Raw genomic sequence first — 19,959 nt, forward strand, 5'->3', positions numbered from 1 at the left:
TTGTGTTGAGTGTCTGGGAGCTCAACAGTGGGGGCTTCTGCCCAGCAGGACTTTTGAGGCCCTGTCTGTGAATTGAAGCAGCCAGGGGGAGTGAGGGCTGCTTCTCTGTCCACTGTACAGGGCTCTGGCCCCAGGCCAGGTCTCCCCGCTTCTGGGAGCCACAGGTGTCCAAGGGCCAAGCAGCATCTTGTAACCTTGCAGAACCACCTTGGGGCAGTGAGCCAGGCTGCGTGGCCGAGATCTTGCTGGTGTCCAGGTGCAGCCAGCCAAACACTAGGGGCCTTCTTTCTGGGAGAATGAACCTGGCCACCCCGATTCTGACCATCTGTCCTGGGATGTCCTTGTCCTCCGGGTCGTGCTGCTCCTCTGCCATCTTCCAGGATGCCCTGTGTGTTCCTGTTGCTTCCTCTGGCTGCGGACAGCCCCTTGGTGGCCTTTCGACTGTGAGCTGAGGTTCCAGCACCTCCTTTGGTAGTACTTGGAGTCCTCTTGGGCAGTGCGTCCTAAAGAGCAGGGCCCAGAAGCAGGTGATGGACACACGTGGGCGCAGGAGGTGCCCAGTCCTGAACCCTAGGGAGGGTCTCTGGAGGTGAGCACCCCATGGCCCCATGTGTTCTCACCGAGAAGCCCCCCTTTGCCACTGTGCTGATCAGGAAGGTGCACCTCGCGGGCCCGGGACGTCGGCTGCAGAGGTGAGGCCCGCTCTGGGTCCTCCAGGCCCTAGGTTGAGGGGTAACGGGGGCTCAGAAAGGTCTTGGGGAAGGGGATGCCTGTTGTCCTGAGAGGCAGTTGGTCCTATGGACAGCAGCTGGCTTGAGCCCTTCGGACATTCCCAATGCTGGGGTGACTCCTGCTTCCAGAGTTGGGGTTCGGGTGGTCTGCCAGCCGTGGGTCCGAGGGTGCTGAGGCAGTCTGCTTTCAAGTAGAAAGGCCCTGGGCAAGGTGCTGGAATGCAGGCCCTGGGTTTGCCTTTGGGGAGGGGCCAGGTTGGCACTCCTGGCTATATTCCCTGGCCACAAATTGTCCCATTGGAAGGGAATGCCCAGGGGCCCTCGGCTGACCTGTAGAGCACCGCACGGTCCTGACCACCCTGCTGCTTTCTGCTGTGTCACGTGGCTGACCCGGGATAGCTGTCCAGTGTGGCTGCTGGGAGCTGGTGCTGCGGTTGACTGCCGTCCCTGTCTGGTCCTGCCGTGCGCTAGTGCTGTTTGTTGGAGAGGCCCAAGTCTGTGCTGGTGGAGGACCCTGGTGCGAGCTGGGGAGCTGGCAGTGGGGGTTACAGGTTCCCATGGGACACGCCTTCCCTTGGCTCACGGCGCCATCGTGGCCCCTGGAGTGGACACTGCCGTGCAGGTGTCCACAGGCACTTCTGCGCGGCTTGCCTCCCTTTTCCCTTATCTGATACTCAGCTCCTAGTTTCTTTTCTGATGGCACCAGTCTCTTGATCTTTGTAGTCATACATGTGAGAGCGTGTTTGAAAGCTGAACATCCAGATGGTTAAAATGGGCTTGTTTCTGTTCGGACTGTGGTGTATGGGGGCCACTTGACCTGACCATTTTTGTACCAGAGAGATGTGTGGTTCAGCCACATCAGAACGTCCTGTTGATTTTTGACCAACCTTTAATTCTCTGCTTCAGTTGCCATCTGAGCTGCTGACTCATTCCTGTATTTCTAGCTGTAGCCCTGCTTCAAAACCACAGGCCGAAAGCCCGCACCCACGCGGATCTCCATCTGCGCGTCTCCAGTTCCTGGGAGCTGCCCTAGCAAGCTGGGCGACTCGGTTCTGTAGGCCAGAAGCCTCATCTCAGGGTGGCAGGACCGTGCCCCCCTCCAAGGCACTGGGAGGCGTGTCAGGCCTCTTGCCTTGTAGATGCATCACATGGTCTCCCCTCTGGAAAGGGTGGTCCCCGGCCGACCAAATGCCCTCTCCGAAAGGACATGGTCCTTTTGGTGAGCCCACCCCCACCCCATGAATCATTTTGATCGGATTATACTTCTTTTCAGGGGACACAATTCAATCCATGACAACGTCTGGAACCTGCCTTCCCCAAGCCTGCTCTGTGTGCTGATTTTCTTCAATGGCGTCAGCCCCTGATCAGCCTCTCAAATCAGGCCACGGCTGTGCTGGGCCTCCTCCCTTATGCCCTCAGTCTGTACCTGGCTCCTGGCCCTGCCGCCCCCTGTGCCCCGCGGTGCCACTCCAGGCACCCCACGCTGGCCCCATGCCCCTGCTCTGCCGTCCTGGCAGCAGGCCTTCCTGCCCCATGGGCGGCCGCCTAGGTGGAACGAGGCCTGCCTCGAGCCCTGCCCCGGCTGCCCAGGTCCTTCGCACACCTCCACTTGATACGACCTGCTTTCCGCCTCCACTGACCCCTCAAAACCCCCATCCGGCGCCCCGCGTCTCCCCCCCGAGTACCGGGAGGGCCGCCGGCCGGCAGGGGGCGCCGCGGCCCGGCTTGCCCGGTGCGCCAGGGTGACCGGAAGTGCCGTCCCGGAAGGGGGCGGGCGCGCGGTTACGGAAGTGGGGAGTACCGGGCTGAGCGGTCTTCGGCTCCGCCGCTCTCGCGCCTGCCCGCCGCCGCCCCGGCCTCGCAGCACCCGCTCTCAACCTGGCCTCGTCACTCTGCCTCCGCTGCCCGGTCGCCGCCGAGTCCGCCGACTGCTGGGCGGCGGGCAGCCGTATGCGGCTGTTACAGGCGGTCGACACGGAGTACACCGCGGACTCGGTGGAGTGGTGCCCGCTGGACGGCTGCAGGCACTTGCTGGCGTGCGGCACCTACCAGCTGCGGAAGCCGGGGGACCAGCCCGCCGGCCCGGGGAGCAAGGTGCGCGGCGCCCTCCTGGGGTCTCCACCTGGGTCCCTGGGCCTACACTAGAGCACTAGCGGCAGAGCTACGGCGGATGTCGGGACCTCTGGTCTGCCACGGGGGGTGGGGACGAAAGAGCGGTCACACGGGGGTGAAGATGCCAGATGGTGTGTTAGAAACGAAGGCATCTTAGAAGCAGAATGTTGTCTATATGCAGACATAGCTCAAACTTGGGAGATTAAGTATAAAGAAAAAATGGGATTTCCTAGCAGCTGTACTTGATCTCTTGAAGGCATCTATGCGGATCCAAACCAGGATATATAACAATGAGAACTGGCACTGGATCAACAGGCCTGAGCCACGACTGTCCCAGGCAAACTGGGTCTCGTGACTAACGGTAGCTGGTCCCTGTTGGCTTAGAAGGAGCATTCTGTGCTGGGTCCAGTAGAGGTTATCTACCTGTTCATTAATCGCAAGAGCAGAGAGAGTTCTCCAGCTCAATCCGAGGGGCTGCTTCCAGGCAGAGTCCCAGGGTTTTGGCCAACCTTTTCTTTCCCGGAATCCCTTTCCCATCCCTTGGATTCCGTAGTATCTGTTAGGGTGATCACAGAACACATCTGCCTCTTTTGTAGGGCGAATTGGACGTTGATGAGCCTCAAATCCGTTTAGGTCGTCTTTATCTGTATAGTTTCAGTGAGGACAGCGCTGCTTGCCCCCTGGTTGAGATCCAAAGAAGAGACACTTCTGCAATCCTGGATCTGAAATGGTATGACTTTGATAACAATTTCTCCTGTCTGGAATCCGTCATGAGTATCTATTCATTTCAGGGGAGCCTGATGCCTGGCAGCATTCAGTGAGATGGGGAATTGTCTGAGCTGGGGGTTCATTTCTTTACTGCTCTGCCCACCTGTTGGCACTTGGAGGCTGCTGTGCCCTTGGGCACATTCCCTGTGTCAGTCAGTGTCCGAGCCCTAGAGTTAATCTGGAAAGTGGCACTAGTTTTCTGATTCATAAGCTAAGCTGAGGAATCCCACTGGAACAGAATTGTAGGCTCCAACTCACTCTTGGAGCTGGGACTTAAATAATAACCTACTAAAAGTGCGTAATGCTCTCTGGCGCTCCGGGCATGCCCCACATTCTGATTGCATGTGAATTCTCTCCTCAGGTGCCACATCCCAGTGGCCAGCCATGCCCTCTTGGGTGTGGCAGATGCTGGTGGGACCATAGAGCTGCTCCGCTTGGTGAGATCTGAGGTCAGTGAATAGGGCCAGGAGTGGGAGGTGGAAGAAGGACGAAGGTTTTGGAGGGAGGCGTTTTTCTAGGATAGTTTCTGTTCAGTGCTGAACTTTATCATAAAATGTTCCAAGGGAGCATGCAGTCTACTTTAAGTTTTTGAGGTCTGCATCTAACTCTGAGAAGAGCTCACTTTATGTGTTACCAACAGAAGAGCTGAAGTGACGAGCTGTTCATTCACCTGTCAGTGGATGAGGGAGTTTCCTGTGAGGAAAGCCTGGACCAGCATTCTTGGGTGGATGATGCTGGGGTGAATAGCAGTGAATTTCTTGTGCAAGACGGTGTTTCTGACAGTTCAGACGACATGATTCCTTTGTGAACTTTTCCAAGTGTTTGACAGTGGTCCTGTACTGTGCATGTGCAAAGTGACTACATCTGCTATTTGGAGGAGGGAGCAAGGATTCACGTAATGGGGTGGAGAGCACGGCACACGAGACCATGCCCTGCCTTGGGGAGGGAGGCCTGCTACTATGGAGCGCGACGGGGATGGGAGTGGAGGGGTGGCTGGTGCTGCGCTCGTGGCTGCTAGCAGGTCTGTGCAGAAAGGAACTTGCACAGGCTGCTGCGAGCAGCAGCCTGGTCTCAGGAGTAGGAGGAGGTGCCTGAGGGGGACTGTGGGTACCTGAACCAGGTGTGAGGCAGGATCGGCCTGCTGGGAGCCTGCTGATGCAGGTAAGTACTGTCCAGGTTGCTTAAGTGATAAAACTTAGAAAAGGGAAATAGCATTCTAATGGCTAGTTGTGGCTTCTGAAAGGGAAACCAGAGGAAAGTTCCCTTTATCTGGCTCTGGAGCAAGAATGTGCCAGGATGCTTGGAGGCCCAGGGAGGTAGAGACTGTTTGCCAGCAGTGTGTCTTGGACCCCGCAGAGACACTGATGGCATCTAGGAGCGACTGGACAGTGAGGGGGCCTGGAAACCAGCCCTTGCCTTCTCCAAGGTCACACGAGGGCAAGTCCTGTGCATGGCGGCTCCCGCAGGGCTAGGGCTCTGTCCTCTGCTGCTGGGAATGAGTGCCACAGTCTGTCACCCGGGAGCGAATGAGGGGCGGAGGCACAGCTGAACCAGAGAAGCGATCTTCTTGGGGTCCTGGCTGTTCCCCTGGACGTGTTTCTTTCTCTCTAGTAGAACTCTTACACCCTGCAGCCGTGTTCCCGCCTCGCCCTGGAGAAGCAGTGTCTGGCCTTGTCCCTGGACTGGTCTACTGGGGGGACTGGAAGGTGAGAGCCAGCAGTGGCGAGGGCCCCGAGTCTTCGCTCTGAGGACCCAGCCCTGTTTTCATGCAGGAGAGAGTCAAAGCCACCTTATGCGAGCCTTGCTTGTGGCTCCCCGAGCCTGGGACTGCCACTACCAGTCCTGATCTGAAAAGTAAAAAATTCCAGCTTTTTAAATAAAAGGGATAGTGTTCCATCAAGAGAAGCCGACAACGGTTTGTTTGACGAGCTTTGGTAGCTTTGGTCTCTGCCAGAAGCCCAGACAGGCCTCTTGGGAGGTTCACCCACGTATGGGATCCGTGGAGAACCGCTGCCATGACATGTCATGGGGGCATAAGATGTCCCTGGTTGGGGACCAGAAAAGGGTGCCGAGTTTAATTTGGGTCAACAAAGACCAGCTGGGTTTCTCCACTGGTTCCTTGTGTCTAGGGCCAGTGACCAGCCCCTGAACATCGTTAGCAGCGATTCCACGGGACAGCTGCACCTCCTGAAGGTAGATGATGCTGCGCTGCGGGGTGTGGCCACGTGGCAGGCCCACTGCTTTGAAGCCTGGATTGCTGCTTTCAACTACTGGCAGACAGAAATCGTGTACTCAGGTTGGTACTCCTCTGCTGGGTGTTGGCCCCATAAGGGAGGCAACCATGCTGCCCCCGTCCCCCCGAGGATGTGCTCAGGGAGGCAGGGGCGGAGGAGGCCTGCGTCGGGGCCGGGACTCCGACTCGTGGGGTCTTGGAGAGCTTCCGTGGAGGATGTACCTCCTGGAGCAAAGGCTGTAGTTGGTGTTTCCCACACGGTCATTCCTTAGAAAGCAGAGCGCAGTTCGCTGCAGGGTCTCCAGCGGCACCGGCCCCGGTTTCGGGGCAGCAGGAGCCTCGGTGTCGCCTCCCTCGTGCTCAGAAACTCTGTCACAGTCCCACGCTTTCTGTTACTTTAATTAATTTATTTTTTATATCATTAATATACAATTACATGAGCAACACTGTGGCTACTAGACTCCCCCCATCATCAAGTCCCTGCCGCATACCCCATTACAGTCACTGTCCAATAGAGTGAGACGCTAGTGTCTGCTCTGTGTCACACTGCCTTCCCTGTGCGCCCCCACCAGAACCATGTGTGCTAGTAGTCCCACGCTTTTTGCCTGGTACTTCTGGCCCAGGGTTGACTCTGTCATGTTGGATTTCAGGTTTTTCTCTTGCCTTTCTGGATACAGCTTACCTTCCCAAAGAAGAGGGCGCACGAGAGAGCCCTGCTTCCTTCCCTGGCATCTGCATGGCATGCGTGTGGGGTGTACAACGGGCATGAGGGGATTTTGGTCAGCTTGTACCCAGGGGAGAGGCAGGGAGGTGGGTGACACTGGTCTCTGAGAAGACAGAAGAGGGGCTGCCGAATGTGCAGAGGGGCAGGGAACCGACCTGCCCACTCCCTTCCCACCCATCGTGGTGGTGTGCGAAGCCCTGTGGTGAGCAGTGCTGTAAGGGATGCTCTGTGCGACTGTGAGGCGGCCGCACGATGTAACCCTGTTCACCAGGCCTCCTGCTCAGGTCCTCGTGACAGCTCGGTGCCTGTCCAGGGGGCGCCTTCTGCCTCCATCTCACTCGGCCTCCCAGCAGCGTCCCACTTGCCAGAGGCCGTTCTCCTGGCTCACGGCCCCCGGGTCACAGAGATCCCACGGCCTCTGCTGCTCCAGCACCTCAGTCCCTGTTTCTCCTCCAGAAACAGGCTGCCCTCCAGTTGCTCAGCCCGACCTTTCCTTGAGCCCCTGACCCCTGTGTTTTGCCTGCTGCCCCGTGGCTCCTGTGTGGCGCTTCACTCCACAGATCCGGAGCTGAGCCACTGCCTCCCTGTGCCGCCCTGTTGCACACCCACTGCTCCCTTGCTGTCCTGACCTGGTTGGGGTCTTGTCGCCCAGATCACATGCTTCTGTGCCCTGTTCCCTCCCTGTAAGTCTGAGGCTTGTTGATCCTGTCTCCACCTGTCTGGGCCTCCCTCTCTTCTCCTGTCACAGCAGAGAGCTAAGTGCATTCATTCCTGACTCTTTTCAGTCCACATGGTAGAGAGAGTGATTGCTTAGAAACCTACAAACTGTCTTACGTGCGCTCAGGACCAGGACCCTTTGCAGCCCCTGACCAGGAGGCACGGTGCGAGAGGGCCCTGGCCTGGCCGGTCGGTCAAGTCCGTGCCCACATGCCCAGCTTGTTTCAAGTGGCTCTTTGTTCTCAGTCTCTCTTCCTCATATGTTCCATGTTCTCTACACTGTCGGTGTTTGGTCACATGAAGTCTCTGGTGGTTCCTGGCAGGACTCAGAGATCTTCTCCGTAGACATGTTGGCCAGGCCCAGTTGCCTGCCACCCTAACGGGACTGTGTGCACATCCTGATGAGGGTCGTGTGTGTAATGCTTGTCTTCCCTAAAGGGAATCCTTTCTGCATCACGTGCTCTCGCAGCCTTGAACAGCCTCATGAGAACAATGATGATTTAACTTTGGGGTCTCTCCTTCTTGGATAAGTTCTGCCTTGAGGTTCAGCTGATTCAGAGCAAGGGCATAATGGGCCATGGTTTAATTCAGCAGGTGCCTACCAAGCGCCTGCTTTGTGCCAAGTGCTGTTCAGGGGCAAGGATTACATCGGTGAACGAGACAGACAGGTTCCCAGATTCCCTGAGCTTTTGTTGGGTGGGAGGGGTGGACAGTGAGCCCTAAGCAGAGGGCACTGGCTAAGGAGTTCGCACAGGGGTCAGAGGGAGTAAGCTTAGGAAACATCAGGGCAGAACAGGGCAGGGGCTGGGGCACTGCAGCCAGGTGCATACTGTTCTGCTGTAGGGCAGGATCATGGGCGGCCATGGCCCTACAGTGGAGTGGGCCTGTTTGCTCGAGCAGCCAGCATGGCCAGCACGACTGAGCCCGTGGTAGAGTAGGTGGTGGCAGAGTCCCGAGGCAGGAACACAGGGCCCTGCAGGTCCCTGCAAGGACTGCGGTGTTTATGCAGAGCCATTGAAGATTAGAGTGGCATTCAGATGCCAAAGGAATGACCTAAAATCTCAGGTTCTCTGGTTGTGCTGAATGTAGACTGCAAGGGGGTGAGGCGCAGCCTGGAGATGTGTCATGCAGGGGTGACAAGAGTGACTCAGCTGCAGGGGAAAAGGAAGAAGCGGTGGGACCCGGCAGGAAAGGGTAGGTGAGCAGGCTTCCTGGGGGGGTGACCCCGCCTGTGAGGGGAGGAGGGCCACAGCCAGACAGCACGGCGCGGTGGCGCCTGCGGCTTTCCCAGACTTCGTGCCCGGAGCAGCTGCTTCTGCAGGTCACTTGATTATCGGTCGTCCCATTCCCCTTCTGTTTGTTGCAGGGGGCTGTGCAGTGAATACCTAGGATTGAGAATGAGTGGCTGGAGAATGGTGGGGGGGTGGATGGGGGATGGTGAGTGGTGGGTAGCAGGCGGGTGGGTGGGGCATGTTTGCAGTTGATGGATGCTCAGGCCCAGGCACCTCCTGTCGCTCCTCTCTGTTGTCCGCGTGGGCCCTGCCCCTCGCCTTTTCTCCTTGTCCTTCAGGATCCCACCATCACCCTGTATCTTGTGTTGCTCTTCTTCAAAAACTGGATGTGACTCGGGGCACCACCACCCCGGTCCTCCTGTCCTTTCCATCCCCCTGAGACAAGCACGGGGTCCTCTTCCCTGTAAGCCTGCAAAGGGCATTTCCCTTTAAAGCTGCGTCCTGCCAGCCACTCCGTCCCAGCTCTGGTGGGCCACTCGGGCCCTGGCAGCCGGGGGCGTCGATCGCGAGGCCTGAGTGGGCCCCGGGAACTCTGCGCCTGACCCCCTGGTCTCCAGACAGCCTCCGCCTTGCCCTTCCTGCTCACCACACAGGGTGCTCTCTCTGGGGCTTCCCTGCCTGGTAGCAGCCTGAGCCGCCCTGGACGAGTCACCCGTGGGGATTCTGCACAGATGTAAAGTCCCTCCCTTAGAAATGGCCACTTCCTGCTGACAGTGCCATCGTTAGAGGGCATTCCTGTTCCCGCACAGGTGGGGACGATGGCCTTCTGAAAGGCTGGGACACCAGGACACCTGGCGCACCTGTGTTCACCAGCAAGAGGTAATCGAGATCACGGGCCTGCCCCCAGCAGGTGCCCCTCACCTCCCGTTCCCGTGTGGCCTCCGTGCTGGCACCGGAGCCGGGCCCTGCGGGCACTTGCTCAGGCAGCACACTTTGCTCGCAGACACTCCATGGGTGTGTGCAGCGTCCAGAGCAATCCCCACCGGGAGGACATCTTGGCCACGGGGAGGTGAGTCCCAGGTCAGCTCCCCCAGCCCCTTGCATCTCTCACCTCCTTTCCCATGTGGTTGTGGCAGTGTTTAAGGGCGCTGACTTTCCACCCTAGTGTAGGCGCCTGGGTGCTGGAGGGGGACTAATCCTGGAGGACGGATGGGGTGGGGCCCTGGGAGCAGGTGGGTGTGGCTCTCGCGCTCTCGGTGGCTGCTCGTTTCAGCTATGACGAGCACATTCTGCTGTGGGACACACGGGCCATGAAGCAGCCGTTTGCAGACATTCCTGCGCAGGGTGGCGTGTGGAGGCTCAGGTGGCACCCATACCACCAGCACCTACTTCTGGCAGCATGTATGCACGGTGGCTTCAAGATATTCAACTGCCAAAAGGCAATAGGTGAGGGGCCCGTGGCCATGGGGCCTGGGGCGGGGCTCCCGGTTGCCTGCCCCATTGCCCTACCAAGCTCTTGGCCTACTACCACACGTTCCCAGGGTCATCCCAGGCCCTGCTCTGACCTCTGACTCTGAAATCTGGATTTCAAACACTTCACCATTTAACCGTGGCTCTCACCCGCCCGGCCCGGTTACTCTGGGGTCTCCTGCGTCCCCAGCTGGGACCTCTGCTCCAGAAGCACTTAGCCTGGTCCTTCGCAGCTATGTCATTCCCGCTCGTGGATGGTGTGATCCCCGCGGAACACTCCCCCACACCCTTTCTCCCCCTCTGGGCCGAGCCCAGCCTCTGATAATCCCAGCTCTGCTGGTGGCTGTGCCCAGCTGGTGCTGCAGGGAAGGGGCTGCCCTGCGGGCCACATTCCCAGTCCACGCCATGTCAGGTCTTGCAATGCCTGGTGGGCCCTGGCCACCTCCGGCCAGTGGCTTGTCACTGTCAGAATGGTTTACATTTCCTCTCTTTGCAAGTCCCCTGCTCATTCTCTGCACCCTCCCCCTGCTCTGGACAGAGGGACAATGGAGAGACACCCCAGCTCCTGCCCCAAGGCTGGCCTCCCCCTGACCTTGAGCACTGTCTCTGCATGTTTCTGTCTGCTTTGTGGACATGCAGAACAGTTCTCATTTTAGGCGGCTTGAGGTCTTTGAAGTTATTTATGAGTGGCTTATTTTCCACATTTTTGTGAGTGTCCTAAATTTCTTTCTGTTAGTGATTTCTAAGTTTATTGTGGCTTCCTTTTGGGTTTATTGAGACTTGTTTCGTGGTCCAGCCTGTGGTCTGTCCCGGGTGGTGCGGCATACACGTTTCAGAGCTCTGCTGCTGTGGGCACAGTGCCCTGTGGATGTCCGTTCAAGTCCGTGTCTGTGTTGATTTTCTGCCCAGTTGTTCATTATTGGAATCGGGTTATTGACGTTTCCAACTATTATTGAATTGTCAGCTTCTTTCTTCATTTCTGTCAGTTTTTGCATTGTGTATTTTGGGGCTCTGTTATTAGGTGTGTGTGTTTATAATTTTATTTCCCTAATCCTCTTTTCATTATAAATTGTCCCTTTTTTTCCTCCAGTGACTTGTTTGTTTGTTTTAAAGTCTGTCTCATTTTGTACTCAGCTGCTCTAGCTCCGTGGTCGCTGCTTGCACGACGCACCCTGTTCCGTCATTGGCTCTCAGTCTGCCCGTAGCTTTGAATCTGAAGGTGTCTTCTGTGTTGCCTTACCCATTTGTGTCAGGAACATTACAAAAATGACATTCTGCCCTCGTTTGTGTGCTGCCACGAGGCACAGAACGCCGCCTTCCCCTGGCTGCTGGAGTGAATCCGGGCCCCGTGGGTTTCTCCGCTGTGAAGTGCTGCTTTCCCCTGTGCTTAGGGACAGTCCGGGTGGTCTGTGAGCCTGCGTTTCTCAGCAGACAGTCACTCAACCTATTGGTTGATTGCTGCCTGGATGAATTATTACTGTAGTTGCAAAAGGGTGACTTTGTAACCACTACCATTCTTTTGTAAAGAAGAACTTCCTTTTCTCTCGTATGTTTGTCTGTATTTAATATCCATGTGGACTCATGGGCCTGGTTATTCGGTCGGTCCTTACCCGACCGAATCTCTCACTGGGATGTCCCCATCTTCCTGGGGTTTTCCTCTGAGAGTCCTTCAGGAGGTGTCCTGTGTCCTTTCACACGTCCCTATCGATTTTTGAATACTTCCTTGCCTTTGCGCACAAGATATTCCAGGGTCATTTATATTTACTTCTCCCATGCCTGGAACTGGCTGTTTCTCCAGCTAGTCCTGGACCCTTTTAGTGGTGAGTAGGGCTTAGAATCCAAGATCTGGTCATTAGAATCCAAGATCTGGTCATAGGTACTGGGGTGTCATGTAAATGTGTGTGTGTGTGTGTGTGTGTGTGTGCGCGCGCACGCGCTTGTGTGCGTACGGGTGTGTGCATGTGCTGGTGTGTGCGCGCACGTGTATGCACATGTCTGGGTTGGCGTGGCGGGGGCTTGCAGGTATCTCTGACCCCACCCTGATGACACAGCAAATGTCCGCTCACCCTGGTGGAGGGGCTCCTGTGCCACAGCAAGAGTAGACCCGTGAGGTCAGTTTGGGATGCTCTGGTTCTTTGGTAGACTGACTTGATATAGTCAAAGTACTGTTGCAAAAAACTGTTTTTTTGGATTATTTTTTTTTTCTGTGTATTTATTTGAAATACAGTTAGGTTCACGTGTTTTACTTTTTAAGGATTTTTTCCTTCATCCTCATTGATTTAATTTTTCTTTTCAATGTGTAAAAACATTAACAATGTTCTAGAAGTCACAATTATTTTAAAAAGTGTCCTCAGAGGACTCTCAGTGCCTCACTGTCCTGTTCCTGTCGCCTGTGTGGGGACCCATTTCCTTAGTCTTGGGTGTAATTGTGTGTCATTTTGCTTTGTTTATTTCATTTAAAAGTTAATTCTGGAAGTCACTGCATCGTGTCGGTTCACAGAGGTCCTCCGTGCTCTTCTAGTTGCGTAGCGCCCCTTTAATGGATCTAGCATAGTTTCTTCATCCAATTTTCTATGTATTTGGGTTATTTCCAGTATTTTGCAGTGACAAGGTTTCATATGTATTTTGTTTTGCAACACATTCATATATATGTGTTCTTGTTTTGTCAGAGGTCTGACTTTAGGGTCATCACTGCCTAGAAGTGGGATTGCGGGGGCAAAGGATCAATAAATATCGAATCTCATTGTCTCACAAGCCGCCTGTGGGACTGCCTGCGTCCCCACAGCCTTGTTGAGTGGATGTCGTCCAGGTCTGGGAGTTTTGCTCGTGATAGATGAGAAAAAGTATATCGGAGTCATGTACATTTGCATGTCTCTGATTAGGAGTGAAATCAAGTATTTCCTCATGTGCTGAGGGCTGCTTTGTTCTGTTTCAGTGAATGATCTGTATCTTTTGCCTGTTTTCCTCTCTGGTTTCTGGTCTTTTCCTCCTTGGTTTTACAGAGTTCCCCTTTTTCAGTGGTATTAGCCCTTCTTCTTTGGTATCTAGAACTATTTTCTCTCAGTTTGTTGTCTTGATTTTGCCTGTGTATGGTGGTTTTTTCCCCAGTGCAAAAGTTTTTAACGTCATCAAATTAATACTTTTTTTTTTCATTGAACCTGGGTTTTGAGTCTTAGTTAAGAAGTCTTTCCTCCCCACACTGAGGTTATAAGGGAACCACCAGTGTGTTCTTCTAGTATTTGTATAGTTTCGGGTGTTTTTTACAGTAGGACTTCGTGGTTACGTGTGGCGTATGGAGCTGTCCCAGCACTGTTCACCGAGAGACCATTCTCCTGCCACCTTCCCATACTCACTTGCATACATACTGTCAGGGTCTCCTGCTCTCACCCGCGGTCTCTCACGTGTCTCACCTGCTGCTTTAACCAGAGAGAGGTTAGGACATTGTAATGGCAGGGTGACTGCCTCCTCCAACTCTTCTTCAAGGGCTTTCTTTTTTTTTCTTTTTTTCTTTTTTCTTTTGGTATCCTTAATCTACAATTACATGAGGAACATTATGGTTACTAGACTCCCCCCATCACCAAATCCCCCCCCACATACCCCATTACAGTCACTGTCCATCAGCTTAGTAAGATGTTGTAGAATCACTACTTGTCTTCTCTGTGTTGTACAGCCCTCCCGGTGCCCCACCCCACATTATACATGCTAATCATAATGCCCCCTTTCTTCCCCACCCCCCTTATCCCTCCCTTCCCACCCCTCCTCCCTAGTCCCTTTCCCTTTGGTAACTGTTAGTCCATTCTTGGGTTCTGTGAGTCTTCTGCTGTTTAGCTCTTTCAGTTTTTTCTTTGTTCTTATACTTCAAGATGAGTGAAATCATTTGATACTTGTCTTTCTCCACCTGGCTTATTTCACTGAGCACAGTACCTTCTAGCTCCATCAGCAGCTCTTATTTTTAATTTTGGTATCATTAATCTACAATGACATGAGGAACATTATGTTTACTAGACTCTCCCCATCACTAAGTCCCCCACACACACCCCATTACAGTCACTGTCCATCAGCGTAGTAAGATGCTGTAGAATCACTACTTGTCTTCGCTGTGTTGCGCAGCTCTCCCGGTGCCCCACCCCTCACATTATACATGCTAATCGTTATGCCCCCTTTCTTTTTCCCCGCCCTTATCCCTCCCTTCCCACCCATTCTCCCCAGTCCCTTTCCCTTTGGTGACTGTTAGTCCATTCTTGGGTTCTGTGATTCTGCTGCTGTTTTGTTCCTTCAGTTTTGTCTTTGTTCTTATACTCCACAGATGAGTGAAATCATTTGGTACTTGTCTTTCTCTGCCTGGCTTATTTCACTGAGCATAATACCCTCTAGCTCCATCCATGTTGGTGCAAATGGTAAGATTTGTTTTCTTCTTATGGCTGAATAGTATTCCATTGTGTATATGTACCACATCTTCTTTATACATTCATCTACTGATGGACACTTAGGTTGCTTCCATTTCTTGGCTATTGTAAATAGTGCTGCGATAAACATAGGGGTGCATCTGTCTTTTTCAAACTGGCCTGCTGTATTCTGAGGGTAAATTCTTAGAAGTGGAATTCCTGGGTCAAATGGTATTTCTATTTTGAGCATTTTGAGGAACCTCCATACTGCTTTCCACAATGGTTGAACTAATTTACATTCCCACCAGCAGTGTAGGAGGGTTCCCCTTTCTCCACATCCTTGCCAGCATTTGTTGTTGTTTGTCTTTTGGATGGTAGCCATCCCTACTGGTGTGAGGCTATATCTCATTGTGGTTTTAATTTGCATTTCTCTGATGATTAGCGATGTAGAGCATCTTTTCATGTGCCTGTTGCCCATCTGAATTTCTTCTTTGGAGAACTGTCTGTTCAGCTCCTCTGCCCATTTTTTAATTGGATTATTTGCTTTTTGTTTGTTGAGGTGCGTGAGCTCTTTATATATTTTGGATGTCAACCCTTTATCGGATCTGTCATTTATGAATATATTCTCCCATACTGTAGGATACCTTTTTGTTCTATTGATGGTGTCCTTTGCTGTACAGAAGCTTTTCAGCTTGATATAGTCCCACTTGTACATTTTTGCTTTTGTTTCCCTTGCCCCAGGAGATATGTTCATGAATAAGTCACTCATGTTTATGTCCAAGACATTTTTGCCTCTGTTTTTTTTCTAAGAGTTTTATGGTTTCATGACTTACATTTAGGTCTTTGTTCCATTTCAAATTTACTTTTGTGTATGGGGTTAGACAATGATCCAGTTTCATTCTGTTACATACAGCTGTCCAGTTTTGCCAACACCAGCTGTTGAAGGGACTGTCATTTCCCCATTGTCTGTCCATGGCTCCTTTATCGTATATTAATTGACTGTATATGCTTGGGTTAATATCTGGACTCTATTCTGTTCCAATGGTCTGTGGGTCTGTTCTTGTGAAGGGCTTTCTTTTATATTTGAACTTGAGCATCAGTTTATGTTGTCCCAGAAAAAAAGCCTATTTTTTTAAATAGAAATTGCGTTACATAGAAATTAACTTCACACCTGACTTATATATCACCTGGGGTCATCTTACACAAAAATACTTTGTTCAAGTATTTTTTAATCTTGATGAGGAAATATTCAGAAAGTTCTCAAATCCCTCCCCCTCTCAGGGTTTGGTAGAAGCCAAGGAGACAAAGTTTCTGTTAAGCTTCAAGAATATAAAGGAATCACAAGGTGCTTGGGATTGAAACAATGTAACAGTGTATTTCCCCTACCCTGATCTGGACTCAGTGGTGTGGAACAGCATGTTAATCATAGTCATGGAAGCCCATTAGTTTATAATAGGGTATCGGGGTAACCTTTACAGAAATAGACCCTGAATACACCTAAAGTGACCTAATAGCTCCTACTGCAACAGTTTCTGGGTGCTGACTCCCCCCTTAGCTTTGTAGTAAATGTATAAAAGGCACGGCCCTGCTGTACTCGGGGCTCAGACCTTTGGGGATCACTCTCCTCTGAGTCCTCTGGCGTAAAATAAACCTCCACCTTCCAAGGCCTCCTAGTGCCACTTGGTTCTTCTGTCATGGATCCAGTCCAGGTTTTCTGGTTTTCTGTAACAATCTCAGAGGGTTTTAATGTTTTTCTACATATACATTGTACATTTCTTGTTTCCTTTATTTCTAAGTAACTTTTTGTTTTTGTTGCTATTGTAAATGGAGGTTTCTCTTTCATTGTATCTTTTAACTGGATATTGTCTGAATTATTGAAAGCTGTTGGGGTTTTTATTGGTAATTTCATATCCTGCTACCTTACTAAGTCTTTTTCATGGTTTCTGTTAGTTTTATCGTTGATATGCTGGGTTTTCCAAGTAAATACAATGTTATCTGGAAAAAGATACAGGTTTATTAATTTTCCAACTCTAAAGCCTCTGATTTTTTGTTTGATTTCATTCACTAGTATTTCCAATACAATTTTAAAAAACAGTGGAGGTGAAGGGCATCACTGTCTTATTGCTGACCTTGATGGAGATGTCCCTGGTGGTTCCCATTGAGTACGATGATAATGGTGCATGAGGGCTATGGCGTGTCTATTTCATCATATTGAAGAGGTATCCATCAATTCCTGTTTTCTTGAGCTTTTTTTTTGAGTCAGGAATTTTCATATTTTTGCAAAATGCTTTTATAATAGCTATTGAGCTGTACTATTTTTCTTCTTAGGTACATAAATATGGTAAATTTTCATAATGGATTTCCTGATATGGAATATATTCCTGGAATAAGTTCCACTTGGTTATGGTATGTTATTTTTTAATGTGGTATTGGATTTTGGTGATTATTTTATTTAGGATTTTACATTCATGTTTAAAGGTGACAAATCTCCTTTTGTGCTATTTTTTTTATCAAGATTAGCTATTGGCATTATGTTTGGTTCATGTGAAAATAAAAACCAAAACTGTTAAAGTTTTCATTTTCTCTTCTTGTGAATAATTTATCATTTAGATTACCTTTTCTTTCAAGATTTGGTAAAATACTCGGGTGAGACTCTGGGGGTCTGATACATATTTTTGTATGGTAGCTCTTTGGATACCCTTCTCTGTATTTTTCTGTGGAAATTGGATTATGTTTTATGTCTACTGTGATCAGTTTTGGTGAACTGTCTTTTCCTAGGCTATTACTCATTTCCCCTAGTTTTGAAATTATACTTGTATTAAGGTGTGTAAAGAAGTAAATTAAAATTTTTTCCTCTTTAATGGTTATATTTCCCTTTTTCGTGTTTTTACTTTGTATACAAATGTGTAGTGCTTTTTCCTTAATTAGGTGAGCTATGGTCTGTTTTACCGTCTCTTACACAAGAGTCTGTCTGTCCAGTGCCCCTGTCAGTTCTCCTGTCAGCATCTACTTCCTCTGCTCTTTTTCTAGTACTTGGAGTTGGGAATACAATTCACTTACCTTTATTATTATTACTTTTTGTATTTTGTCTTTATGTCTGAATTTTGCTCTGACTTAAGCATATTTTTAGGTTCTGATATGTAGTGATTTCATCTTACTTTTTTAAAAAGAAACTCTGTGACTTGAGTTTGTATTTCCCCTTTTACCCAAGTGTGGTTTAGTTTTTTAAACTTCTAGGTGGAAGGACTTCCTTTGATTTTTAGTGTTACTATGGTTTTATTGCATTATGAACAGAGTGCTGCTGCTTGTACTGTTTCTACTTTATGGGAGTTTTCAATCCTTTGTTACCTAACACGATTGTCAGTTCATGTTCCATGTGCACGTGAGCTGCACACATGCTCTGTGTAATGGGTGTGATGCTCCTGTCTCCGTTGGGTCACCTGGAGCCTGGACAGGGAGGGTCCTGGAGGGAAGCAGGTGCTTTTGGGTGGTTGCTGGATGGAAGACTGGGGGACCCTGGGTCCTGGTGACCCTGTGGCCCTGTCCCTGACTAGGCAATAACATGTAAGGACAGAGATGGTTTCTTCAGGGCTTCCTCCAATGTGTGTTGCCCAGGCACCTCTCTCTCTGGCTGTCCAGGGCGGCTTCTGCCCAGGCGACAGCCCCCCAGTGGGGGTGGGCTGCCCTGTGCTGTGCTGGTGTTCCTGGCATTTCCCAAATTCCAGCAACCCTTGTCTCTCTTCATCTCGGTTCATTCTGATGGAGATTCAGGCTTCCCAGCCCGCTCCGAGTCTGAAGCTAGCCCAGATTCCTGGGGACTTGGATGGACGCTGGGCTTTCCAGCTGGAGACACTTTTCTAGGTCTACATTCCCAGCTCCCAGGCACTGGTCTCCAGGGATTGATTGCTCTTGCTGGCCTGGGCCTTGCCCTGGACCCTAGACCACTGCAGGCTGGTGACAGCATGGCCGCGTTGAGTCACTTCCAGACCTTCTGCAGTGTTGTGCCAACTGGACAAGGCCTGACCTCCTCCCAGTCCCACCCTCTGGCCTCCGAGTTGCCATAGCAACTAACCCTGAGGCAAAGCCATGTTGAAACTCTTCATGACTCATTTCCACGCCAAAGTCCAAACTCTTCAATGGAGCGTGCCAGGCTGCACGTTTTTGGCCCTCCAGATGAGTGTCCCACCACCCCTGGCACTGAGGCTGCTTGTGTGCAGTCCCCCACACATGCCGTGTTTGCTCTGCCTCACTGTGTCCCACGTGCTTGTTCCCCGTTCCTCGTGCATCCCTTCCCCTCCCATCTAGCTGACTCCTTGATCGTCCGCTTTTAAGTCTTAACTGAGAAGCTCCTGCCGAGTCCGACTTGGGAAGGCACACCTGCCTGTGGCTCTGTGCCGGGGCTGGTTCCGCTCGGGAACGTGTGCTGCAAGGGGCAGGGCTGTGTTCTTCCCTGCCCATCTTCCTGTGTCTCCCAGATGCCTCTGCACGACACACGATGAGTGGCTGTGTCTGGGGGGCTCTCCCTTGGAGGGTGGGCAGGGGCCACTGGGTCAGTGATGGGACCCACTCTGTGTCCCATTTTCTGTCTCATTCTAGAGGAGAAGCAGGAAGTGTGCACAGTCTCTGGGTCCCACCCGTTGCCCGACTCGTTGGTGTATGGAGCCGACTGGTCCTGGCTCAACTTCCACCATCTGCCACAGACCCAGCAGTGCCCCAGCTCGGGGTCCTTTCCCTATGGTGACCCAGGAGCCAGAACAGCAGATCCAGCCTGTAACCTGAAGGTGGTCGGCCAGTCGCCAGCGCCCTCACCTGGTCCTTCAGCTGATGACAGTAGAGAGGTTGGTACCAAACTCCAGAGTGCAAACAAGCTGATGACTTCTATTCAGCCACTCACAGACGACACGAGGAGCAGCGGCCGGCCACATGCGGCAGGGACTACGGCCTGTGAGAGTGGCCTGGGCCTGGAAGCTGCAAACCCTCATGTTAACCTCTTAGCCACTTGCTCCTTTTATGATCACATTCTTCACCTCTGGAAGTGGGAGAGCAGCTGAGCTGGGAAGAGATCGCTTGGCTGGACATCATACATTTCCGCCAGGAGCATAACTTCACCTTGTGTGTGAATGGACTGCCTTCCGACCATCTCAGCGCAGCCCGAGGCTGCACTGTAGGGGGCTCCCCGCAGAGAATCTAGTGTGGACACTCAGACTGTTGGCTCCTCTTAAATAAGCTTCACGTATGGGTGCCTTCAAGATGGTGAATCTTGCTGACCGCAAAGGGTCTGTGCCCTAGCTGTCTTGTTGCTGGGCTTGGTTCCCAGCTCCCAAACTCATGTGGATTTGACTTTCAGATATTCATACTTCTTAAAGCAACTATTTACATTAACCAAAGGAGGACAGGTTTTTTTTTTTTTGGCTCCCTTGAACCTTATTTAATAATACAAGATTCAAAATGATATGTTAGCAGAGAAAAAGCCCAGAAAATATAACTATAAAAACTGAATTTGAAATGCACAAAATTATTACAGGGAAATTTTTTTTTTTAAAGCTATGTAACAGCCGTTTTATCTGAACATTTGAAAAGTGCCTCC

General features: G+C 51.6%; 1 protein-coding gene across 9 annotated transcripts; it reads left to right on the forward strand.

Moving 5' to 3' along the window:
* Positions 1-2,476: 2,476 nt before the first annotated feature.
* DPH7 (diphthamide biosynthesis 7) lies at positions 2,477-19,871 on the forward strand. Of its 9 annotated transcripts, XR_005058342.2 has the most exons (12): positions 2,477-2,825; positions 3,440-3,573; positions 3,973-4,060; positions 5,226-5,317; positions 5,741-5,907; positions 9,327-9,396; positions 9,521-9,586; positions 9,791-9,963; positions 10,484-10,695; positions 16,441-16,591; positions 16,701-16,778; positions 18,969-19,105. XR_005058342.2 is itself a non-coding variant. In XM_037007526.2 (9 exons), exons 1-9 carry the CDS (start codon positions 2,682-2,684, stop codon positions 19,421-19,423), a joined length of 1,371 nt encoding a protein of 456 aa, XP_036863421.2. In that variant the 5' UTR covers positions 2,490-2,681; the 3' UTR covers positions 19,424-19,871. The 9 variants fall into 9 exon arrangements, 2 of the variants coding, with proteins under 2 accessions (XP_036863421.2, XP_036863420.2); XR_005058341.2 differs by having other exon boundaries at positions 16,441-16,778; XR_012124671.1 differs by lacking the exon at positions 10,484-10,695 and adding an exon at positions 14,294-14,384 and having other exon boundaries at positions 2,479-2,825; positions 16,441-16,778.
* The last annotated feature ends 88 nt before the right edge of the window (positions 19,872-19,959 follow it).

The sequence above is a fragment of the Manis javanica genome, chromosome 2, assembly GCF_040802235.1.
Source record: "Manis javanica isolate MJ-LG chromosome 2, MJ_LKY, whole genome shotgun sequence".
Lineage (NCBI taxonomy): Eukaryota > Metazoa > Chordata > Mammalia > Pholidota > Manidae > Manis > Manis javanica.